The sequence below is a fragment of the Quercus lobata genome, chromosome 2 (genome assembly GCF_001633185.2).
Source record: "Quercus lobata isolate SW786 chromosome 2, ValleyOak3.0 Primary Assembly, whole genome shotgun sequence".
Lineage (NCBI taxonomy): Eukaryota > Viridiplantae > Streptophyta > Magnoliopsida > Fagales > Fagaceae > Quercus > Quercus lobata.
In genome coordinates, this window is record NC_044905.1 from 94114256 (window position 1) to 94138852 (window position 24597).

The following is a 24597-nucleotide window of genomic DNA, read 5'->3' on the forward strand; positions in this document are numbered from 1 at the left end:
ACACACTTCACATTCAATGCACTTTGTATTTGTGTATCTTTTTGTTAAATTAGATCGTGTAGTAGTTTTAGAGGGAATGAAGTCTGGTGTAGAGGGAACAAGACGGTGCAAATAACACACACAAGAGACAGTTTTTTTTTTTTTTAATATAAAAAATAAAATAAAATAAAAAAGCTAGAAAAGGGAGAGTTTATACAGCAGAATGGTTATGGGAAAAAAAAAATGTAATCTGCCAATGACGTTTTGACATGATGGCAATTCCAACTTTGTGATCTTGCCAATGCCAGCAAACAACATACACCCTTGTTGACGCCACTATTATTGTAAACAAACAACTCTATAGTTGACACTATTTTTATTGTATACAAATCACAATGTACCAAATCAATTGTTGTAAAATTTGTTGTCCTGGACTTATTGTACATTCTGAAACAACATTAACTGGATAGATAACCACCACTCTACAGTAAACACATGGAAAAGTAATCTTTCCTTCTGATTCCTGGAACAAGCAATAGGGACTTCAAGATGCACTGACTAGTTCCAAACTTGGCATTGAGTTTCCTGACAAGAAGGCTTTAATGAGTGCCAAAGCTAGTTTGGGCTTATGCAAAGGAACTTCGTGTCCTGCTCCCCGGACTGATACAAAGGTAAGCCCAGCATAGTCTTGAGTCCATCCACCCACCTGTTCAACAATTTTTCTTAATTTCTAGTGTCTACTGCCATATGTGGTAAATTTACTTATTGATACATTATAGAGATGAAGCAAGTAGTCTACAACTGAAAAACAGACTGTTTTTATATCAAGAGAGAAGTATATGATAACAACAACAACAACAACAACAAAGCTTGGAGAAGGAAATGGTTATTTTAACTTAATATACCTGCCCATCATCATACCAGGCACGCCAAGGTCTCGAAGTCGGAAGCTTAAGAGCATCTATACTCAACCGGGTGGCTGTAACTGGGATTATGGCATCTGTATCACCACTGTCACAGAGGAGAGATGAATAAAACTTGGATCATTACCAGAAGTTTTTCTGAAATCACTTGAATCAGAAAGAAAAAACCATTTGCCAGCAGAACCAGCATGATGCAGGAAGCGTGAAAACAATTTTAGTTCAATTTAATTTTAGAAATCAATTTTATTTTTACAATTTTTCCATTAGACATGCATGTGACCATTTGCAGGGTGCTTCCTAGCTTTGATACCAGCAATTAATAAGGAAGCACGTGCATGTGATTTTTGGCAGGTACAGGTCAATGCAAATGTTCGTTACACACGAAAGCAATACTGCAGGCAGTAAATGTATGCAAAACATATGCTAGATGTCAACAGGAACCTGAACATCCATATACGCAGTCCTGAATGAATCAGCTCATGGTAAACGTCCAGCACTGTCCGAGGAGAATCCTTCCAGTTAGTATTTATCAATTCGCTACAAAACAACATAAGTAAAAATTATGAGGACTTCCATCTTTCCATCACTTCAGTTAAGGTTATCAAAGTACGCAGATCTTATGTACATAGAAGATCGCAAGAAGAAGATTTATGTCAAGTTCTTTAAGGAGAAAAAAACTCATAAACTCAACATAATATGTGGCGCAGAGAGCAGAAGCAAGCTACAATTTCCACAAGTGACGTCAAAAGATCAATTTCTTTTAAATAGTAACATCTAAATAAAAAATTAAAACTTCCAGCATATCACCGATTAAGATGCTATGATAAGTTACTTAAAATTGAATGACTTGTATGTAGAATGGGGAGCTGATGGCATCAAGTATTAGTTAAAAATATGAAGACATCACATTACACTAGGCAGTGTTTACTCAGGTATATACTAATCCACACCTGGATATATTAACTACAAGTTTAAAACAAAGATGCATGACTTCCTCACTCAATTTAATAAGACAGTGTATTCCAGTGGCAGGCTAAAAAGCCTAAATGCAGCTCCTTCCCTTAAATACTTCGTCCAAATCCCACCCTAATGGCTGGATTCTCTACCACATCCCTTACCCTCTCCATCCCTTAGCTGCATTATACACGTTCTGAATCATTGTAACTCGATCAAAACTTAAAGTTCATATTAGCGAATATAAGAATGTTGCTTTAATCATTTGGGACTGCTACCTGCACATTTGTGGCGTACCTTCACCAGGAAATTCCAATTAACTAAAACACCTTCGGTGGCAATGCAATTATAAGTTTTTATATTCAAAGAGCTATATACCTGCAGGTTGACCATTTAGATGGTGCAAAAGCTGGATCAACATGAAGTGCCTTTTGTACCAAAGGTAAATTGAAGTATACAACTGAGTGCTCCTCGGTGCAGGGATCGTACTTCTCACCAATGTGACCAACCATCTATAAGATGACATTACATATCATTAACCATCTGACCAGATGTTTTAGCTATTTCAGAGGCATCATGAAAAATCTTTCCAGAAAAGCAAAAAAAAAATAATTAATTTCCAATTTCATATTAGATTTGGTAACTATTGAGGCCAAAGCTGGTTAAATAAACTAACATAGCTCTAGAACTAAAATAGGAGAAGTTTGATCCAGGACTTGATAGTTCCGAACTCTGAATATGGCAGAGAATCTATACACTACTCTTTGACGGTGATAGGTATGTACATTGATTTAGCACAAAAAAGAAATGCAAGGACATAGATAATAGATGACCAAAACAATATTATATTAATATTTTCAATTTTTATTATCTATAGCCATATATGATATATATATACACACATAATTTTGTTTAGCAAGAAACTTTCTCTGGCATTAAAGTACTGCTAAGCAAGTTTAGATTACTGTTGTAAACATATTTGATTTAATCCATCTAAATAAGTTGAGGAACAAAAGGCAAAGTCAAGGAATCTTCCAGAATGAGAAAAAGAGTTTGACCTTTGAATATTTTCAATATCCATGGCAGTTTTCTTCAAGCATAATAAAGCTATGTAAAATCTACACTAAATTCCTCCAGAGTCCTTAAGTTGAGCAGCCACAATCACTATTTTGGGAAGAAGTACAGTTCTAATATACTGTTTTTGTATCACCTTGGTAGATTTTTAATTCTGACAATAGAAAGAGTAGTGATATGGAATGACGTGCAATAAACCACATTTCCATCACTGTGGCAAAATGAAGTTTGTTACTAATTATTTGAGGCATTAAGAAACAGAACCATCTCCAAAGCAGAGAGAAAATTATCTGACTACAATCAAGTAGTAGTTTGTTAGACAGAACTGTTCTATCCACAAAAGGAAATGTATGAACTGAAATTTCCATTGAGAACCATCTAGATAGCTAAAATGGACCTGATTGACAGAGCAAAAAACTCAGCCAGCTAAGTGTTTTCCCCATTTTAAAACTCACTCAAAACACTAAAAACTACGGAAAGATGATACAATATTAACAAATCAATTAAGGATGGGGTGTTGACATGGTTTCATCCTTTTGAAATCTATTAGGATCCAATGGCCAAACACTTGAAGGAGTGCCTATGGCCTACCCTTATGGTCTAGACCCCTCAAGCATTGTTTTCTCGGTAGTTAGGAACTACCATGGTCATGCCCCAGTAGGATCTCCACAACTGGCCACCACTTTTACCCTTTTTTCTACCCAGGAAAAAGGAGGAGGGGGGGTGGGGGGGTGGTGGCGGAACTAGCGACCTAACTTACTGATTTTTCATATGCTCCAATATGTGCAACATTTATCTAAGAAGGAAATTTTATATATAAATATGTATATATATTGATTGTTCAGCATAACTCACATTCATTCTTTTCAGCAGCCGATTTGACTGGCTTACATTAGCAAAGCAGGTGGGAGTGAAGATGCTATATGGGTCAATGTTTCCAAGTTCTTCATTAGCAACTTCTAAAATATTATCGCATGCATCTGAAGTATGTATAAATGACTGAAAATCACAGAGAAGGTTCAGCAGCCCGTATGTTTTATCAGAAATTAAACCAGCTGCCCACATAAACTGGAAAACACCCAAGTGGTCATGGTAATCGTCAGTTAGAGCATTTCCAACCTGCATAACAAATAGACTTTGATGTTTTAATTATCAACATGATACACAATAAATCAGGAACTTTAGCTATAGAGAAGAACAGAGTCTATACCATATAACCTTTCAGATTAATTGCTTTTTCCTTTAATGCTGTGTTGTATCTTACAATGGCTTGGCTTAGTTGAGGAACATAATGTCCTGAAACACGGATTTCAGTTATTAAACCATAATACACAACCTCCTGAGCCACAAAAGAAGTTATAAATATAAATGCAGAAAATAAAATACGATAAACATCATCAGCCATAGCAATTTAATGAACAAAGAACTACTTCCCTTGTTTTACATAAGTGTTGTAATTACTACTGTTGCAATGATATAAAATAATCTTATACAATGGGATGGATGTGGAGGGTAGTAAGTTGATGAAATTATTAAAATATTTCCACATTATAAGCAAAATATATTACTTTGTAATTCTTTTACAACAATGATACCATTTTATGACTATTTAGGTAGAATTTGATCAATCTAAAGGATTTATCCTTAAAATTCCTTTCAGATGAGCAGTAGGTGGAAAGCCTTTGCATGTCCTTTACAATGGCCTTCCAGAATTGAATAGATGAAGATCCACCCGTGATTAGAATGACAAATTTTTAATTCCATTTCTTGTTTTAGTCCCTTTATTAACTCTCTCACATCTTCAAAACTCTAGGCTCACTGACTCCATATAGCATGATCAATCTAGTAAATCATTCTTTCTATTTTTCCAAACAACCATGTACTATGACAAACACTATGTTTGTGTCTTTTAATTATTATTGAGAAGTTTTTCCTTTTCCTATATCAAACAACAGGATCCAAACCCATGGCATCTGCTTCTTGAGGGTTGTAAAGAATTAGAAGAACAAGATACTTGTGGTTTAATATATATTCAAATTCAGCAACACAGAATAACATGACACGTACCAATAATTCATTGTCCCTAATTTTAACCCAACAATAAGTGATGCTTGAAAAAGGCCCAAATATCGTGTATCTGGAATAACAGACCTACAGAGGCTTTTCAGTGTCATCTATTCAATGGTGTAGAAACAAAAACATTGGCATTACTTTAGATTAACTACATACAAAGATTGAACTCAACCTGCATAGCTCTCTCCTATAATATAAAAGTCCCTTCCTTTGAACTGAGGAAAGCGCTCAAGCCACTTCAATAAAAATGCTAGAGAGTCCTCAGCTGCAAACCAGAAAATGATGAATTTAAGGTACAAAAGCTAGCAACAATAATAAACTGTTCAAAGCAGAAGCACAAAATTAAATGGTCCAAGCAATACCAGTTCTTTTATCTCCATTATTCAGCACATCAGAGGAAGTGTTCGAATAGGAAAAACCAACTCCAACAGGGGAATCAAGAAATATAAGATTGGCAACTGCAGAAGGGTAAAAGTAGTTTGAGTAAACCATAAGGAATACCTTGTTGTGATTTTATCATTCCAGAAAATGTAAAGCACAAAAGTGCAACATGTAAACAATAGTCATGCCAACAAGTTGTAATGTTCAACCAATTAGGTCCTCATAAGTAGAAGATGAACAAAAGAAAGAGTCTTTAAGGAAAGAAGCATATATGCCTAACAATCCGTGTTTCTCAAATAAATTCGTATAACTATTTAAATTGGTAATTTATCTACAAATAAACTTCATATATTATTTCACCATGCTATAAATATTATTTATTTATAGTTAATTGACTTATATTGATGCGGGGGGGAAAATACTTAAAGACCATGCTACAAGATGTGTACAATGCTCTTGTAAATACTTACATTCTAAATTAGATTATAAAATCTACAATCAAATGCATATTACTAGTACGAAGAGTGCAGGACCACTCAAATAATGATCTCGAAAACAAGAATTTTAGTTCAATATCTGATAACTGCACTTCATTAAATGTGCAGTTGTACCTCTCCCCCTATATTGCCCCAATTACTCATAGGGGACTATAAACATAATTCAGATATCTGTTTCTTTTTAAAGTGTTAGTAGTTTATATACAAAGTTCGAGTAGGATTATGATATAATATACATTATGCAGGCCAAGAGAATAATAGTCTGTAGGATGTGGCTTACATGTAACTGAGTAAAAAGATGCACTAATTCCAATCCATAACAGGCCATGCTTCAGCTAATTGGAAATATCTCCAGTTCAGAGTTCAGACTCTTTTATGTAATTCATCCATTTTTTATGAAACCTTTAGCATCACTTAATAGCCAAGATAAAAAAAGAAAAGAAGTGTGTGTATGGTGAGATCATGGGTTCAAGACCCACCAGGTCATCTGCACTTGGTTATTGGCTACTTGTTTTTTTTTTTGCTCAAATATTAATATTTGTTATAGACAAAGACTTAAAAATAATTGACAAATTCGTAGATGTTTCTTACCTTGATTCCAAGAGTAAGGGTTCAAATAAAGGGTCTTCCCATCCTTTTTAATGTGAAAAGGGCCAATTTCCTCTGCCTCCCCATAAGCAATGGATGAACATCCAGGCCCTAAAGAAATTAGTCTTTGGTCAGGAACTTATTTCAAAATACTGTACTTTATCAATAGCAATTAGAAAAGAAGACGAGCTATCAGTTCTCAAGAGACAAGAGGGTCACAAAGCAAAAAAACACAAGTCAGATAAATCTATGCTGTGTTCTTTGTAAAACCCCTCCTCCTTCATCCAAAAAAAAGAAAAAAAAAGCATCAAGATAAAGAATCATTTTAAAAATAAAGAATTTTTCCAATTACATATTGTTCTAACTTATCAATCAAACAGTAAAGAATAATTTAAACAGTAAGATATCAAAAAACAACTATATATTAATTCAAAAAGTACAAGTCAAAAACAACAATAACAATTATGAAAAGGGTATTAAGAATATTGAAGTTTGACCTCCATTAAGCCAAAGAACAAGAGGCTTTGATTCAGGATCCTCAGTGGCCTCAATGAACCAATAGAAAAGAGCTCTCCCAGAATCTTCATTGACTGTTATGTAACCAGCATAGTGTGCAAAGCTCACGTTAAAGCTCTGTCCTGGGAGTCGTAGAACCTTGTCCAGTTGTTGCTGGACAAGTGGGTCTGTAGAAGAGGTTGCAATAGTAATGCCCAGATAGACATAGATGAAGAGAGTCAAGGTTCTGTTAACAAAACCAAAGGGTCCTCTGGGATTGGTCATTTCCTTGAATGGGGGTTGAGACTTGAGCATGTGGGTATTGGGTAGAATGATATATGAGTGGTTCCCACGATGTTTGGTTTGTTGGTTTTGCTGACAAGTGACAACAACAATCAAAGCCTGGCTGCTTTTGCTGACACCACTCACCAGCCCTCCACTTTGCCCCCCATATTTTTGGATATAATTAAGGACACGTTTGGTTTGGGAATTATAGAAACAATAAATACGTTTATCTTTCCTCTTATATAATAAATATTGGTCTTATTAATTTAGAGATTTTGTTAACAAATGCCTTAAAGATATTCTTTTAAAAAATTTTATGGTAAAGAAAAAAAACTACTGATTTTTTTAACAGTTTTATATTTCTTATAAAAGTTGTATTAAAACTTTTCAAAAATGATTCATTAACAAATGAACATTCGTTAACTAGACTATTAAAGAGAGAGTATGCATTCATTATAATTCCTAAGAATTCTATATTTTTCTTCTACAAATAAAAATTCTAAACTTTTTTCACTACTTGTTTTATATCATCATGCTAAGACCCAAATTAATTTTTGGTATAGGTGGATTTGAACCTCATATCTTATTTGACAACAAAAACTTGACTAATTGACCTAAATTATTGAATCTAACATTTTTCCACTATACTTGAGAATTTAAGATTACCGTAATGGATGTGTACTTTAAATAATATCGGTCATTAATCTATATGAAAATAACATTTCACCAATCATAACTTCATATAACAATGTTTGAAAAAATTGTACTGTGGGGACTATGGCCCAAAAATAATGTATTGGGTTTTGGGCCTTGTCCGAAGACACTAACAAGTCCGAGAAGAGAAACATGACTTAGGTGATCTTCTTTACAAGCCTCATCATTGGGAGACAAAAGGAAGAAGGTCCAAGGAGGAACTTCTCCTCGGACACGACAAACCCAAACCAAGTATATATTCAAGTGGTTGAAGTACGTCCCCTGAACACATGAAAGAGAAGAAAACTCAAAATATCTAAGGAAATGCTGTCACTACCACATTAAATGCATTACAGTTGATTTTCTAGCCGCATTAATGTGGAAAAAACCTCTGAACAGTGCTGCCTTGACTGCCACAACTCACAAAGGATTGAGAGGGGTGTCTAATAGGATGAGTGCTCAAGTGGAGGTCCAAATGATCAACAAGTGTAAGGCCCAGATGATCAGAAAGAGCCTATATAATGCAAAGAAGCCCCCATGAAGTATGGGCGGAGAAAAAAGAGAGGATAATACTATAGCATGCAAAAGAACCTTAATATGGTGATCTGTACTCATAAATAAAATCTCAAGTCTCCTCAGACTGAGTTTCTTGGAAGACAATAGTTTTTATTCTTGTCTATCTGTCCCCCAATTCCATACAAGCCATTGCTCAACTCATCTAAACATAGTTCTTCGACCCATACTCTACAAGGTTCATTGTATTGGATTTTTTTGACCAGGATTCCGTGCGGTTTGGGCTTGGGCACAAAATTTCATCCTTACATGTACCTATAAACTTATTATCAACCAAAATCTCTATAGAATGCATTCTAGAAGTGGTCCATTTTGTACATTAAATAAGTTTAGTAATTCATAGTAAAACATCATGTTGTGATTGGTGTCTTAGAAAATGGAGTAAATATTAAGAATAAATTCACATGAAAGTCACGTTGAAGTCACGTTGTATTAATTATATAACATGCCATTTTATCAATATGGGAAAGAAAATTTACGTAAACATTGCTCACTTGTGCAAGAAGCAAGGCATATCTTACTTTTTTTTGGGGTAAAAAAGGCATATCTTACTTAACATATTCTCTCTCTCTCTCTCTCTCTCTCTCTCTCTCTCTCTCTATATATATATATATAGTCTTACTCCCAAAAAAAAAAAAAAACACTTACTAAATGGAACCAAACAAGTCTTTATCGGAATTTTGACTCTTTTGACTGTTTGTTGTAAACGGATTTGGGGTCATATCATGATAAAAGGGCTGAGCTCAAACTAGCTAGAAAGCTTGGAAAAAATAAGGATGTTCGGTACATGTGTTTAAAAACATATTTTCAGGTTTTAAATAATATTACATTCATTTTTATATATTTTTTTCATTCATACGTAGTGACGGAACTATAGTTGGACTTGTTGGCAGTGGCCCTCCCTAAATTTTTTCAAATTTTTTTAATATATATGTGTGTATTAATTTTAACAATTTGTTTCAATAAATTTGCACTTTGCCCTCTCAACAATATTATTGGTCTTTTTAAAGGTTATAAAAAAATTTATTGATCTAAAATTTGAAATAAATTTAACAAGCTTAATAAAAAAATTTACCAATAACAAACTTAAGTCTAAACATCACCCCAAAACAAACCCACGTAAGACACAAACAAAAAATAAAATAATATAAAAAATTTCTAAGCCAATTCTAACTAATCTAAGTGAACACCCACACACATTTGACAACACACAAGACACCCCCCCCCCAAAAAAAAAAAGCTTAACTTTCTAAATTAAAAAGTGCTACGTCTACAACATTTTCATAATATTTTCACAACAAATCACAGGCGGTAAGTTATTATTGATTCTAATTTGAATCCACAACTTAAATTACTTTTTGTTCACTCATAACAACCAATAATAACCTACCACTTACAATTTGTTGTGAAAATGTAGTGAAAATATTATGGACATAGTATTTCTCTTCTAAATGAATGCTTACTTGGAGTTTCAAAAAAAAAAAAAAATTATACTTTTGCCCCCCCCTAACTCTAAGTCCTAGCTCCGTCCCTACCCACATGTATTTTCAAGAAAACTGAAAACCGTTGTTTAAACACACGTACCAAATAGGCCCTAATATATAAAGGCCCATCTCCGTACCACCAAGTCTTGTGTTAGGCCTACCACTCCAGAGCCCAGCTCAAAGCCACATTACTTTCCTTTTTTTTTTTTCTTTTTTTCTTTTTTTCTTTTTGGGTAAAAAGAAAAATGCATTCAACTCAGAAATAGAAGGAGCTACATCAGAGAGTCAGGGCAAAGCCTGAAATGACAAAGGCCAAACAAATCCGAAAGAAAAACATCCAAAAGATTAGAATGGGAGAATTAAATTATAATACAAAACTTTAGAAATTTGATAGATTAATAATCTAGCAAGAGCATCAGCATAGCGATTGGCTTCCCGATGGCAATGAGTCACCTTAATTTGAGGAGCTTGAGAAATCAAGAGCCTGCAATCTACCACAAGAGAAGAATTAGTAGTGTTAGAATTTCCAACGTTGTTTATTTGGTCTGCAACTACTTTAGAGCATTAGTATCAGAAGATGCTAATGCCATATCTAAGAGCATTTTAGCATAAACGCACCAAATAACCACTGCATCAGAGAATGTCATAAGGAAGTATTGCAAAAATATTTAGAATTGTGTTACAGTACAATTCTAAAGGTAGAATAGTACTGTAGCACAATTCTAAAAGTTATATTATTTTTCTATTCCCCATTTTCTGACTCTTTCTCTCCCTTTGTTTCTCTTCTCATTCCTCTCTCCCCAACGGCTCTCTCATCACGTCTCTCTCTCACCACAACAGCTTCTCTCTCTCATCACGTCTCTCTCTCACGGTGGGCTTTTCTGGCGTGGGTCGTGGGTCCGGCGTGGAGGTGAGACTGGGAAGTTAGATCGGTGTGGTATGGTGGCGATTTCTGGGTATTTTTGGTTTGCAATGGCGATTTTTGGGTATTTCCGGTGTGGTTTGCAACGGCAAGATCGGTTTGTAGCTGGGTTTGTGTAAATTTTGACTTGATTTTTTTTTGTGGGTCATCTTGTGGATTCAGAATTTGCTATTGGTTTGATTTGATTTTGGGATGGATATTTTTTGTGGGTTCATGGTGCTGGAGTTGGGGATTGCCGTGGTGGTGGTGGTGGTGGAAGGGGGTGGGGTTTTTATTATGGGTCATATGTGGGTTCATGGTGGTGAAGGTGGGGGGTTGCCGTGGTGATGGTGGTGGCCATGGGTTTCGGGGCTGAGGTTTCTGGGGTTGCCGTGGGGTGGTGGAAGGGGTTGGGGTTTTTATTATGGGTCATGTGGGTTCATGGTGGTGAAGGTGGGGGGTTGTCGTGGTGATGCCTGGTTGGTGGTGGCCATGGTGGGGCTGAGGTTTCTGGGGTTGCCGTGGGGTGGTGGAAGGGGGTGGGGTTTTTATTATGGGTCATATGTGGGTTCATGGTGGTGAAGTTGGGGGGTTGCCGTGGTGATGGTGGTGGCCATGGGTTTCGAGGCTGAGGTTTCTGGGTTGCCGTGAGGTTTCTGGGGTTTATTTGGAAGAGAGCTGAAAATGAGAGAGAGGAGAGAGATGAGAGAGAAGTGATATAATTTTGATATATATTATTTTAATGAGTAAAAGAGGAAAATAGAAGTTTGGGATGTAGAGGTATTGTAAAATAGGATGGTATAATGATAAAGTGAGTTTTTAGAATTGTAAAATAGAGTAACATTAGCATTTTCCAATGCTAATGCTCTTAGCATCCAATTCAACTTCTAAAACATTAATTTGCAGGTTTAAATACATGATTAAACCTACGGATTAATGCTCTAGAAGTTGAATTGAATGCTAAAGTAGTTGCAGACCTGATGAAGAATGTTGAAAATTATAATGCTGCTAATTCCTCTGATTGCTTTACCACTCGATACAAAGTTAAATAAATAAATATATATATATATATATATATATATATAAAAGAAAATTTTAAATAATTAGAACTGACAGGACATCCGTTCACGTGGCCTTTTGGGTCATTACACAAACATAGGGTATTAAAGTATTGAAAGTGTCAAGTTGCTTATCAGAGGGATTTACTTCTCGAATTTGGGGACTGCGTATTGACTCACTACTTGAGCCAATTTTGGATTCACTTCTTGAGTTCAAAGATTGCATATCAACCCACTTCCTAGGCTAATAAAGACTAACTTCTTGAGTTCAAAATGAATTCATTTTTTAAGTTAGCCCCCTTGAGAAGCATGTCAATCCATTTTTTAACACTGATGAGTTGGTATGGCATGTGGTGATTTGTGTATTTCTCACACGCCATTTAGTTCTTGTCAAGATTGTGTTTCAGTGAGACATAATGCCCTTTCCATCCCCAAGAGTTAGAAGCCTTTAACTTGACAGTGAAAGCAAATTGATTTTTACAGTAGTTGTTCCTCAGAACTTTGGGATTATTCATTATTCTCCAGAACAGTTTGGCAAACATGACTTCATTCATTAGAAGCAATTTTAGCTTTCCATCCTCAGAACTTTAAAAGAAATCTTCTCAACTATATCCCTAAAATTTTCAACAAAATTTTAGACAAAGATCCAAGCACTTGGAGAACTACACTTTTTTTACTCTCAAGTGCTCCTGCACTACATCTTATACACTAAAAGGCAATTAGGACTAAAGTAAAGTGAAGTGCTCCTTTCTGGGGCGAGTTTGGGATTACGCTTATAGATTTCATCCTCCCACTCTTTCTCAAATTATTTATTGGAGGGGAAAAATAGGTTTAGAGAGTGCACACTTTACATTCAGTGCACATTGTATTTGTGTATCTTTTTGTTAAATTATACATGTAGTAGTTTTAGAGAGAATGAAGTCTGGTGTTAGAGGGAGCTAGATGAAGGAAATAACACACGTTTTTTTTTTTTTATAATTATAATAAATATAAGCTAGAAAAGGGAGAGTTTATACAGCAGAATAGTTATGGAAAAAAAATGTAATCCACCAATGACGTTTTGACTTGATGGGAATTCCAACTTTCTGATCTTACCAATGCCAGCAAATAACATACACCCTTGTTGAAACCACTTTTATTGTGCAAAAAATAGTTGACACAAATCACAACATACCAACTTAGCAGTTGTGCAATTTGTTGTCCCTGAATCGACTTATTGTACATTCTGAAACAATGTTAGCTGGATACAGTGGACACAAGGAAAAGTAATCTTTCCTTCTTATTGCTGGAACAAGCTACAGGAAAAAGGGCGACTTCATCATGCACTGGCCAGTTTCGTTGAGTTCCCTGACAAGAAGGCTTTAATGAGTGCCAAAGCTCGTTTGGGCTTATGCAAAGGAACTTCATGTCCTGCTCCCCGGACTGTTACATAGGTAAGCCCAGCATAGTCTTGAGTCCATCCACCCACCTGTTCAACAAATTTTCTCAATTTCTAGTGTCTAATGCCATATGTGGTAAATTTACTTATTGGGTACATTATAGAGATGAAGCAAGTAGTCTATAATTGAATAACAGATTGTTTTTATATCAAGAGAGAAGTATATAATAACAACAACAACAAAGCCTGGAGAAGAAAATGGTTAACTTTATGTACCTGTCCATCATCATACCAGGCACGCCAAGGTCTCAAAGTCGCAAGCTTAAGAGCATCTATACTCATCCGGGTCGCTGTAACTGGGAGTACGGCATCTGTGTCACCACTGTCATACAGGAAAGATGAATAAAACTTGGATCATTACCAGAAGTTTTTCTGAAATAACTTGAATCAGAAAGAAAAAAAAAACCATTTGCCAGCAGAACCAGCATGATGCAAGAAGCATGAAAACAATTTTATAGTTCAATTTAATTTTAGAAATCAAATTTTATTTTTACAATTTTTTTCATTAGACATGCATGTGAATTTTTGCAGGGTGCTTCCTAGCTTTGATACCAGTAATTAACAAGGAAGCAAATGCATGTGATTTTTGGCAGGTACAGGTCAATGCAAATGTTCATTACACAAGAAAGCAATACTACAGGCAGTAAATGTATGTGAAAAATATGCTTAGATGTCAACAGGAACCTGAACATCCATATACGCAGTCCTGAATGAATCAGCTCATGGTAAACGTCCAGCATTGTCCGAGGAGAATCCTTCCAGTTAGTATTTACCAATTCGCTACAAAACAACATAAGTAAAAATTATGAGGACTTCCATCTTTCTATTTCTTCAGTCAAGGTTATCAAAGTACACACAACTTATGTACATAGAAGATAGCAAGAAGAAGATTATGTCAAGTTCTTTTGGGAGAAAAAACTCATAAATTAAACATAATATGTGGCGCACCAAGCAGTTGCAAGCTACAATTTCCACAAGTGACATCAAAAAATCAATTTCTTTTAATCAGTAATATCTAAATAAAATAAAATAAAATTAAAATTAAAACTTCCAGCATATCACCTTTTAAGATGCTCAATATGGTAAGTTACATAAAATTTGAATGACTTGTATATGGAATCAGGAGCTGATGACATCAAGTTTTAGTTAAAAATATGAAGACATCACATCACACTAGGCAGTGTATACTACAGGTATATACTAATATCCACACCTGGGTGTATTAACTACAAGTCTAAAACAAAGATGCATGACCTCCTCACTCAATTTAATAAGTCACAGGCAAGCTATAATAAGCTAAAGGGTGCGTTTGATTCGCTTAATGTTACATCAAGGTGTAATACTATGTTTTTGTAATTTTAGATTCATGTAGTCACATTACCTTAATGTGATATTAAAGTTTTTGGTTCATTAAATTACATTCCAATCATAATCTTAGATTACAGTAATGTTAGCAGGGGCAGAACCAAGAATTTTTGTTTGGGGGGCCAAGGTAAAACTATCATATTGATTTGCAATTTAAGAAAAATTCAAAGTACAATACATACATACATATATACATATATATATATATATATGTGTGTGTGTGTGTGTGTGTGTTCACCTTTATGCATTAATTATTATTTTTTGAAGAAATCCAAAGTAAGTCATAATTCATATATAAATAGAAATTAAACTTAAATATCAATGAAAAAGAAGAAAAAGAATTTATACCTCTCAAGATTTGCTTAAATTTAAAATAAGAAAACTCTTTGTTAAGAGCCAGAAGAGTTAATTAAAATGTGACTATGTGAGAGCATCATAAGGAAGAATTAATAAATTAAAATTGAAGAGAGAACACCAGTAATGAGAAGAGCCTTTTTGGTGGCTATAAAGTGTAAGGGAATATCATGGGAAATGACAAAACTTCTTAAGGACGGTAACTTAATTGTAGTACATTAGGTTTTTTAATTAAATTCAAATACTTGTTTACATGACCAATAAAATACAAATGGTCTATTATTTTTAAGAAGAATTAAATTCAATATGGATGAGTTTGATAGGGAAATACAATGTACTGTACCTTTATTTTATCTTTTTTTTTTTTTTTTTTTTTAAATTGAATGAATCTTCTAAAGGAAACTAAAACTAAAACTAAAAGTGGGTTCTAGTTAGTTCAACTGGTAAAGTCTCTGATGGTTGTATAAAAGATCTGGGGTTCAATCCCTGCCTACACCAAAAATTGATTGGTGTCTTAGTCTGATGATAAAAAACTATCATCAGGAGCAGATGCCATAAGTTGAAACTCTAAAAAAAAATTAAAAATTATGACTAAACTTAATTGGAAAAAAGTTAATGGCTGGATTCTCTACCTCGTCCTTTACCCTCCCCATCACTTTGCTGCATTATGCATGTTCTGAATCATTGTAACTCAATCTTTTTTTTTTTTTTTTTTTTTTTTTGAGAGGACATTGTAACTCAATCAAAACTTAACGTTCATATTAGTGAATATAAGAATGTTGCTTAAAATCATTTGGGACTGCCACCTGCACATTTGTGGGGGTACATTCACCATGAAATTCCAATTAACCAAAAGGAATACTTGAGCTACTGACATTTTCTAATGGCCAAATTATCATTCACCCACCTAAAGTTAGCAATGCAATTAGAACTTGAGCTACTGACGTTTTCTCGTGGCTTGTGTCATTAATCGGTTTGTGTGGTGCTTGTTTGTTTGGTTTTTTTTTTTTTTTTTTGGCAATAATTATTGTTTATTGTAGTGGATATATTATTTTATTGTGTTGTTTATATTATTTTATTATGTTAAAAGTTAAAATAAAACCGCTGATATTGGGTGTTTTGTAAAATAAGAAGATAAAATAACTTTTTATAATATCAAATAACTAAATTTATAGCTCCACCAATGTGGATGCTCTAAGCTGTTTATCTTCAAAGAGCTATATACCTGCAGGTTGACCATGGAGATGGTGCATGAGCTGGATCAACATGAAGTGCCTTTTGTACCGAAGGTAAATTGAAGTAAACAACTGCGTGCTCCTCGGTGCAAGGATCATACTTCATATCGATGTGACCAACCATCTATCAGATGACATTATCACATTACATATCATTAACCATCTGACCAAGTATTTCAGCTATTTCAGAGGCATCATGAAAAATCTCTTCAGAAAAGCAAAAAAAAAAAAATATATATATATATATATATGTATGTATGTATTCAATTTCATATTAGATTTGGTGACTATTGAGGCCAAAGCTGATTAAATAAGTTAACATAGCTCTAGAACTAAAAATAGGAAAAGTTTGATCCGGGACTTGATAATTCCAAACTCTGAATATGGCAGAGAATCAATACACTACTCTTTGACGATGGCAGGTATGTGCATCGATTTGGCACAGAAAAGAAATTCAAGGACATAGATAATAGATGACCAAAACAATATTATATTACTATTTTCAATTTTTACTATCTATAGCCATATATTTAATTTTGTTTAGCAAGAATGCTTTCACGGTCATTGAAGTACTGCAAAGTAAGTTTAGATTACCGTTGTAAACATATTTGATTTAATCCATTTAAATACGTTGAAGAACAAAAGACAAAGTCAAGGAATCTTCCAGGATGGGAAGAAGAGTTTGACCTTTCAAAGATGATACTATATATAGGATTTGATTAATGTGTGTCCTTAAACATACATTAATCATTCATTTTAGTAAATTTTTTATGGAAAATTGAAATAACTGCTAAAAAAGTCAGTCAGTCACTTTTTCATAATAAATTTTCTAAAATAGTTTTACTAATATATGCCTGTTACTAAAATCCATATATATATTGATGGTTTAGCATAACTCACATGATTCATTCTTTTCTTCAGCCGATTTGACTGGCTTACGTTAGCAGGGCAGGGGGGAGTGAAGATGCTATATTGGTCAATGTTTCCAATTTCTGTACTAGCAACGACTAAAATATTATAACATGCTTCTGAGACGTTAAGAAATGGCTGAAAAGTACAGAGAAGGTTCAGCTGCCTGTATGTTTGATCAGAAATTAAACCAGTAGTCCACAAAAACTGGAAAATACCCAAGTGGTCATGGTGATCGTCAGTTAGAGCATTTCCAACCTGCATAACAAATAGACTTTGGTGTTTTAATTGTCAACATAATACATAACAAATCAGGAATTTTAGCTATAGCAAAGAACAGAGTCTATACCATATATCCTTTCAGCTTAATTGCTTTTTCCTTTAATGCTGTGTTGTACCTTACAATGGCTTGGCTTAGTTGAGGAACATAATGTCCTGAAAAACAGATTTCAGTTATTAAACCATAATACACAACCTCCTTAGCCATCAAAAGAAGTTATAAATATAAATGCAGAAAATAAAATATGACAAACCTTTTCAGCCCTTAGTCAAACTAATGAACAAAGAGCTACTTCCCTTGTTTTACATTACTACTATTTCAATGATATAAAATAATCTTATACAATGGGATGGATGTGGAGGCTAGCAAGGTCAGAATAATGATGAAATTACTAAAATAATTCCACAGTATAAGCAAAATATATTACTTTGTAATTTTTTTACAACAATGATACCATTTTTTATGAACTAAGCAGTATTTAGATAAAATTTGGTCAATCTAAGGGATTTATCCTTAAAATTTCTTTCAGATGGGTGGTAGGTGGAAAGCCTTTGTATGTCCTTTACAATGGCCTTCCAGAAGTGAATAGACGAAGAACTACTTGTGATTAGAATGACAAATTTTTATTTCTCTCACATCTTCAAAGTCTAGGCTCACTGACTCCATATAGCATGTTCAATCTACTAAATCATTCTTTCTGTTTTCTTAAACAACCTTGTCTTATGACAAACACTATGTTTGTATCCTTTGATTATTAGGAGAAGTTTTTCCTTTTCCTATATTAAACAACAGGATCCGAACTCATGGCATCTACTTCATGAGGGTTGTAAAGAATTAGCAGAAACAAGATACTTGTATAAATTATTCATATTCAGCAACACAGAATAACGTGACACGTACCAATAATTCGTTGTCCCTAATTTTGACCCAAAAATAAGTGATGCTTGAAAAAGGCCCATATATCATGTAACTGGAATAAAAGAGCTACAGAGGCATTTTAGTGTCATCTATTGAACAGTTTAGAATAAAAACATTGCCATTACTTTAGAACTACATACAAAGATTGAACACAACCTGCATAGCTCTCTCCTGCAATATAAAAGTCCCTTCCTTTGAATTGAGGAAAGCGTTCAAACCACTTCAATAAAAATGCTAGAGAGTCCTCAGCTGCAATCCAGAAAATGATGAATTTAAGGTACAAAAGCTAGCAACAATAATAAACTGTTCAAAGCAGAAGCACAAAATTAAATGGTCCAAGCAATACCAGTTCTTTTATCTCCATTATTCAGCACATCGGAGGAATTTTTCGAATAAGAAAAACCAACTCCAACAGGGGAATCAAGAAATATAAGATTGGCAACTGCAGAAGGGTAAAAGTAGTTTGAGTAAACCATAAGGAATACATTGATGTGATTTTATCATTCCAGAAAATGTAAAGCACAAAAGAGCAACATGGAAACAATAGTCATGCCAGCAAAGTTGTAATAATCAACCAATTAGATCCTCTTAAGTAGAAGATGAACAAAAAAAAGAGTCTTTAAAGAAAGAAGCATATATGCCTAACAATCTGTGTTTCTCAAATAAATTTGTATAATTATTTAAACTAGCATGTAACCCGCACTATGTGCGGCTACAATTCTATATTCACTAAGATTTGTAGATCATATGTTTAGTTTATAGTAGTTTTAATATTTTTAGGTTGTATTTTTTAATTTTAAGCCTCTTTTAACTTTAACTATGATAATTTCATGTAATTTTTTATTAGCATAATATTCTATCACACAGCTTTAGGGATGGATTTTGATATGAATTAACATGTATATAATTACAATTTGGTCACTAAAAATATTTATCATTTTTGTAGGTACTAAAACGAAACTTATTAGTTACCCAAATAGTGCTTCTAGCATGTTACATAGTCCATAAAATGTCACATATTATCCCAAGATCAACCTTAAAAGGTGGTTTAAATCATATGGATTAATAAATAATAATAAAAAAGATTAGATTAAGTGTATGCTTGGTTTTATAGATGGTTCACTTAATATTGGACTCTTTGTTTTTTTCAATGAATAATTAATTGACTTGGCACAAAAATTAAAAATCTTAAATTAGACACGTGGCACAATATTAGGCCTTAATTGAAATCAAATTTAGAATCTACAAGAAATTTAAAACATATAGGATATTAGTTCAACCAGAACATTTGGAGGTACTAAAATAGTTTTTTCTTGCAATTTTCATGATATTAGTTATGCCAAGTTTCTCATTACACTACTATTATGTATATAATTTTGAAAATCACTATTGGAACTACATATACAATATCAATTCACAATCACTGTTTGTAAAATTCTACTAAATACAACACAAAATAAAAAGAATAAATTAGTCCAATAGTATCTCCTAAATTGAATAGGGATAGGTGAATGAGATCGTTTAGCTCAATTACAATTTATTACATTCCAGATCCTGGCATAAAAAATATCTGAATAGAAATAGTATAAAAAATATGCTCATTAGTTCAGAGAAAAAGTAATAGCAAAAATCTAAACAATTTAATTTTTATGGAAAGCTAACAAAAGTAAAATTCAATTTTGAATCTAATTAAAATTCAATAGTAATGGACTGTATTTTCTATATTGAATTAACTCACTTGACACAAAAATTAAAAAAAATTACATTAAATGAGAACGTGGCACAAAATTAAACTCTAATTGAATTCTAATTGTTACACTGAATAAATTAACTTGGCACAAAAATTTAAAAACTTAAATTAGATGGGACACGTAACGCAAAATTAGACTCTAATTAAATTCCAATTTGAAATCTAATTGGATTTTCTCTCAGCTTTACCTATGTATACATGTGTGTGTATCTATATATATTTATTTATTTATAAATTACCTAGTTAGTAATAGACTGAATTTTCTACATTTAATTAACTTACTTGGCACAAAAATTAAAAAACTTACATTAGATGAGACACGTGGCGTAAAATTAAACTCTAATTGAATTCTAATTTTTACACTGAATTAATTAACTTGACACAAAAATTTAAAAACTTAAATTAGATGGGACACGTGACGCAAAATTAGACTCTAATTGAATTCCAATTTGAAATTTAATTGAATTTTTTTTTTCTAAGTTTTGCCTATATATATTAATTGGTAATTTATCTACAGATAAACTTTATATATTATTTCACCATGCTATAAATATTATTTATTTATAGTTAATTGACTTATATTGATGTGCGGGGAGAAATCTCATGTACACAAGATGTGTACAAAGCTCTTTTAAATACTTACATTCTAAATGAGAGTATAAAATCTACATTCGAATGCATATCACTAGTGCCAAGAGTGCAGGTATCTCGAAAACAAAAATTTTAGTTCAATAACTTATACCTGCACTTCATTCAATGTACAGTTGTTCCTCTCCCCCTATATTGCACAATCGATTTCTCTAGGCTTAGGGCTCAAAGAGGTTGTGCATTTTGAATGATATATGATCAATTAAGTAAGGAAAGTGGATATGCTTGAAGGTGCGAGAATTGTTCAATTTGAGAAGGTGAAGGACAGGAGTGGAGCTACAGGTATGAGTGGGGGACATGGCCCCCAAAAAATTTTAAAAATATTTTAATACTATATATAAATATTTAACATTTTAATTATTAGCCTACAAAAATGGGACTCGCCCCCCATCCCCTCCCCAAATATTTGAGCTAGTCTAATGATGCTCTTAAAAAATTGTCCAATTGATCTAGTAGTTATAGAAAATGTTTTTTTTTTTTTTCTCACATTTATTTTTTATTGTAAAATGTATTCTTGTGTTTGTTAAAGTTTTGCATCATTCGTGTCTTTAAATACTTCATTAGTTCAATTGAAATTTTTTTACTTACTTTGATAGACAATTTGGTAACTTATATTGTATGAAGGATACTAAGTTATATGTGTATAGATTTATATGTTTGTTAATGTTTATGAAAGTTTGTATAAGCTAATAAATTAGTATTATATGTTGGTCCCCAATCAAAAATTTCTAGCTATGTCTCTAGAGAAGGATGAGCTCATTTTCAGTGGGAATGATATTAAACTTATTTCGTGCTCAGCTACCCTTATAAACCAGGTAATGTGTGTTTATTTGCCCTACTGCTCTGCTTGTCTTGGATTAGTGGTGGAGACAGTATTAAAAGTGCAATTAATTTAAAATTTTTGATTAGTATTAATAACAAAATAAAACAAGTTTACTCAGTGAGAAGGGTATAAAGGTAAATGGGTCAAAATAAAAATCAAAGAGATATGCTATCAATAGTGTCAATGAGTGTTTTGTTGCCTTTTATTTTCCAGTGATAATTTGTAGTTGTTAGTGTGGACGTGGAGTGTGTTTTGTTCATTTCTATTTTAGGTGGGGCAAAGAAGAAAACTTTTGGCATGATACTGGAATGACAAAAACCTCCCCTGGCTCCGCCCGTCTTGGATGCATATTACTAATACATTACATTAATCATATGATATCTGTCTCAAATGAAGTGCAGGAATGACAACCAAATGTCTTTTATCTCTCTCTCTCTCTCTCTCTCTCTCTCTCTCACACACACACATTACTCATAGGGGGCGATAAATATAATTCAGATATTTAGTCTGTAGGATGTGGCTTACATGTAACTGAGTAAAAAGATGCGCTAATTGACTAATTCCAATCCATAACAGTCATGCGTCAGCTAGTTGCAAATATCTCCAATTCAGGGTTCAGACTTTTTTTATGTAATTCATCCATTTTTTAAGAAATCTTTAGCATCACTTAATAGCCAAGATAAAAAAAGAAAATAGTGTGTGAGTGTGTATCGATCACCATGCCATTGTATATCAACTCTCATGGAACTTCCTCCCCTTGTAACAGCAAGGTGGAGAGAGTGAGATTGTAGGTTCAAGACCCACCAGCTCATCTGCATTCAGTTATTGGCTACTTGTTTTTTTTGCTCAAATATTTGTTATAGAGAAAGAGTTTTGAAAATTTGACAAAATAGTAGATGTTTCTTACCTTTATTCCAAGAGTAAGAGTTCAAATAAAGGGTCTTCCCATCAGGCTTAATGTGAAAAGGGCCAATTTCCTCTGCCTCCCCATAAGCAATGGATGAACATCCAGGCCCTAAAGAAATTAGTCTTTGGTCAGGAACTTACTTCAAAAGATTGTACTATATCAATAGCAATTAGAAAAGTAGACGAGCTATAATAAGTTCTCAAGAGACAAGAGGGTCACAAAGCAAAAAAACAGATCAAGTTAGACAATTCTATATTGTGTTGTTTGTAAAATCCCTCTTTCATCATCCCAAAAGAAAAAAAAAGCATCATGATAGAGAATCATTTTAGAAATAAAGACTTTTTACTATTACATACTATTCTAACTTATCGATCTAACAGTACATAAAAATTTAAACAGTAAAAGAATAACCATATGTTAATTCAAAAAGAACGTCAAAAACAAAATAATTTATAAAGATAACAATAACAACTATGAAAAGGGTATGAATAATATTGAAGCTTGACCTCCATTAAGCCAAAGAACAAGAGGCTTTGAGTCAGGATCCTTAGTAGCCTCAATGAACCAATAGAAAAGAGCTCTCCCAGAATCTTCATTGACTGTTATGTAACCAGCATAGTGTGCAAAGCTCACGTTAAAGTTCTGTCCTGGGAGTTGTAGAACCTTGTCCAGTTGTTGTTGGGCAAGTGGGTCTGTAGAAGAGGCTGCAATAGTGATGCCCAGATAGACATATATGAAGATGGTCAAGATTTTGTTAACAAAACCAAAGGGTCCTCTTAGATGGGTCATTTCTTTGCATGGGGGTTGAGGATGTGGGTATTGGGTAGGAGTAGAATGATATATAAATAGTTACCATGAGTCCATGATGTTGACTTTGTTTGTTTAGTGACAACAAGAAGCAGAGCCTGGCTGGTTGAGGATGTGGGTATTGGGTAGGACTTAGGAGTAGAATGATATATAAATGGTTACTATGATGTTCACTTTCTTTGTTTTACTGACAACCACGAGCAAGCCTGGCTGGCTTTGTCGACATGTTTCTGTCCCACTTTTCTTCCTCTTCCTCCACCCAATGCTCCACAAATTTTGGGTCCATTTTGTGCTCCGCAAATAAAAATGTGGCCAGTGTTGAATTATTTAATTAAACACCCTCGGTTTTTGTCTTTGGCTCATTTAAGTTATCTAAATAAAGTAAAACAAATAAATAAATACATAAAAAAATCCAACACATTCCCACTACCACAGGTTTTTTTTTTTTTTTTTTTAATGAGTAAGGCTATCGTTATAAACTATCTTATAACATAACTATTGATATGACAAATTTTTGCTAGTTCTAATCTAGACCCACCACTTATATCACATTTTTTACTTACTAATAACTATTTGGAAAATGCTAAACTCACGTCAGCTGTTTGTAAAAATGTTATAAAATAATTTGTGTGTAACATTACTCATGTTTTATTTATGAGTTCGAATTTGGTAAGGATGAGGTGTAAAACTCATATTTTATACAATCCAATAAGAAATTACCACATCTGCATTTTAGTTAGAATTCAATACATCCTACCAAACCTAATAACATTTTAATAAACTCCCAATTTGGTTGGATTTATATATGGGTATTAGAATTGATTGGGTGAGGTTGTGCTTATTCTTAAATATATGATAAGATGATATGACATGTTGGGATTGAAAGGGTAAAATATAGGTGAATAAAACATAGGTTTTTTACAATACCCTTACAGAATTTAATCTTTTTATTTATTTATTTTATTTAGATAATTTAAATAAGTAAAAGGCAAAAACTTAGGGTGTTTAATTAAATATTTTGACACTTATCATATTTTTATTTGTGGAGCATAGAATGGAGTAAGAAAAGTGGAATAAAATATTTAGACCCAAAATTTGTGAAGCACTAAGTGGAGTTAAAAAAAAAAGGGACTCAAGATTTGTCGGCAAAACCAGCAAGGCTTTGCTTGTCGTTGTTAGCAAAACAAACAAAGTCAACATCAGGG

The 24597-nt window shown here is 33.4% G+C and overlaps 2 protein-coding genes across 3 annotated transcripts; both read right to left on the reverse strand.

Moving 5' to 3' along the window:
* Positions 1 to 205: 205 nt before the first annotated feature.
* Positions 206 to 7430, reverse strand: LOC115977293 (serine carboxypeptidase II-2). Its single transcript, XM_031099070.1, has 10 exons — positions 6967 to 7430; positions 6473 to 6580; positions 5366 to 5461; positions 5176 to 5268; positions 4141 to 4226; positions 3786 to 4049; positions 2235 to 2368; positions 1344 to 1439; positions 885 to 990; positions 206 to 685 (listed from the first exon to the last, which is right to left on the reverse strand). Exons 1-10 carry the CDS (start codon positions 7277 to 7279, stop codon positions 524 to 526), a joined length of 1458 nt encoding a protein of 485 aa, XP_030954930.1. The 5' UTR covers positions 7280 to 7430; the 3' UTR covers positions 206 to 523.
* Positions 7431 to 13006: 5576 nt separating this feature from the next.
* Positions 13007 to 23537, reverse strand: LOC115977294 (serine carboxypeptidase II-2-like). 2 transcript variants are annotated; one of them, XM_031099072.1, is made up of 11 exons: positions 23092 to 23537; positions 22586 to 22693; positions 18804 to 18899; positions 18614 to 18706; positions 17609 to 17694; positions 17478 to 17517; positions 17251 to 17342; positions 16341 to 16474; positions 14081 to 14176; positions 13613 to 13718; positions 13007 to 13426 (listed from the first exon to the last, which is right to left on the reverse strand). In XM_031099072.1, the coding sequence occupies exons 1-11, from the start codon at positions 23372 to 23374 to the stop codon at positions 13277 to 13279; spliced, it is 1284 nt and encodes a 427-aa protein (XP_030954932.1). In that variant the 5' UTR covers positions 23375 to 23537; the 3' UTR covers positions 13007 to 13276. The 2 variants fall into 2 exon arrangements, with proteins under 2 accessions (XP_030954932.1, XP_030954931.1); XM_031099071.1 differs by having other exon boundaries at positions 17251 to 17517.
* Between the last annotated feature and the right edge of the window lie 1060 nt (positions 23538 to 24597).

Excerpts from the sequence above, each read along its gene's own strand:
- LOC115977294 (XM_031099071.1), bottom strand. The coding sequence starts at position 23,374 with ATGACCCATCTAAGAGGACCCTTTGGTTTTGTTAACAAAATCTTGACC. Across the intron at positions 17,695-18,613 it reads TGCAGGAGAGAGCTATGCAG|GACATTATGTTCCTCAACTA; the intron begins GTTGTGTTCAAT and ends TCTGTTTTTCAG. Across the intron at positions 13,719-14,080 it reads CTGCGTATATGGATGTTCAG|TGGTGACACAGATGCCGTAC; the intron begins GTTCCTGTTGAC and ends CCTGTATGACAG.
- LOC115977293 (XM_031099070.1), bottom strand. The coding sequence starts at position 7,279 with ATGCTCAAGTCTCAACCCCCATTCAAGGAAATGACCAATCCCAGAGGA. Across the intron at positions 4,050-4,140 it reads TTAATCTGAAAGGTTATATG|GTTGGAAATGCTCTAACTGA; the intron begins GTATAGACTCTG and ends TTTGTTATGCAG. Across the intron at positions 2,369-3,785 it reads GGCTGCTGAAAAGAATGAAT|ATGGTTGGTCACATTGGTGA; the intron begins GTGAGTTATGCT and ends GTCATCTTATAG.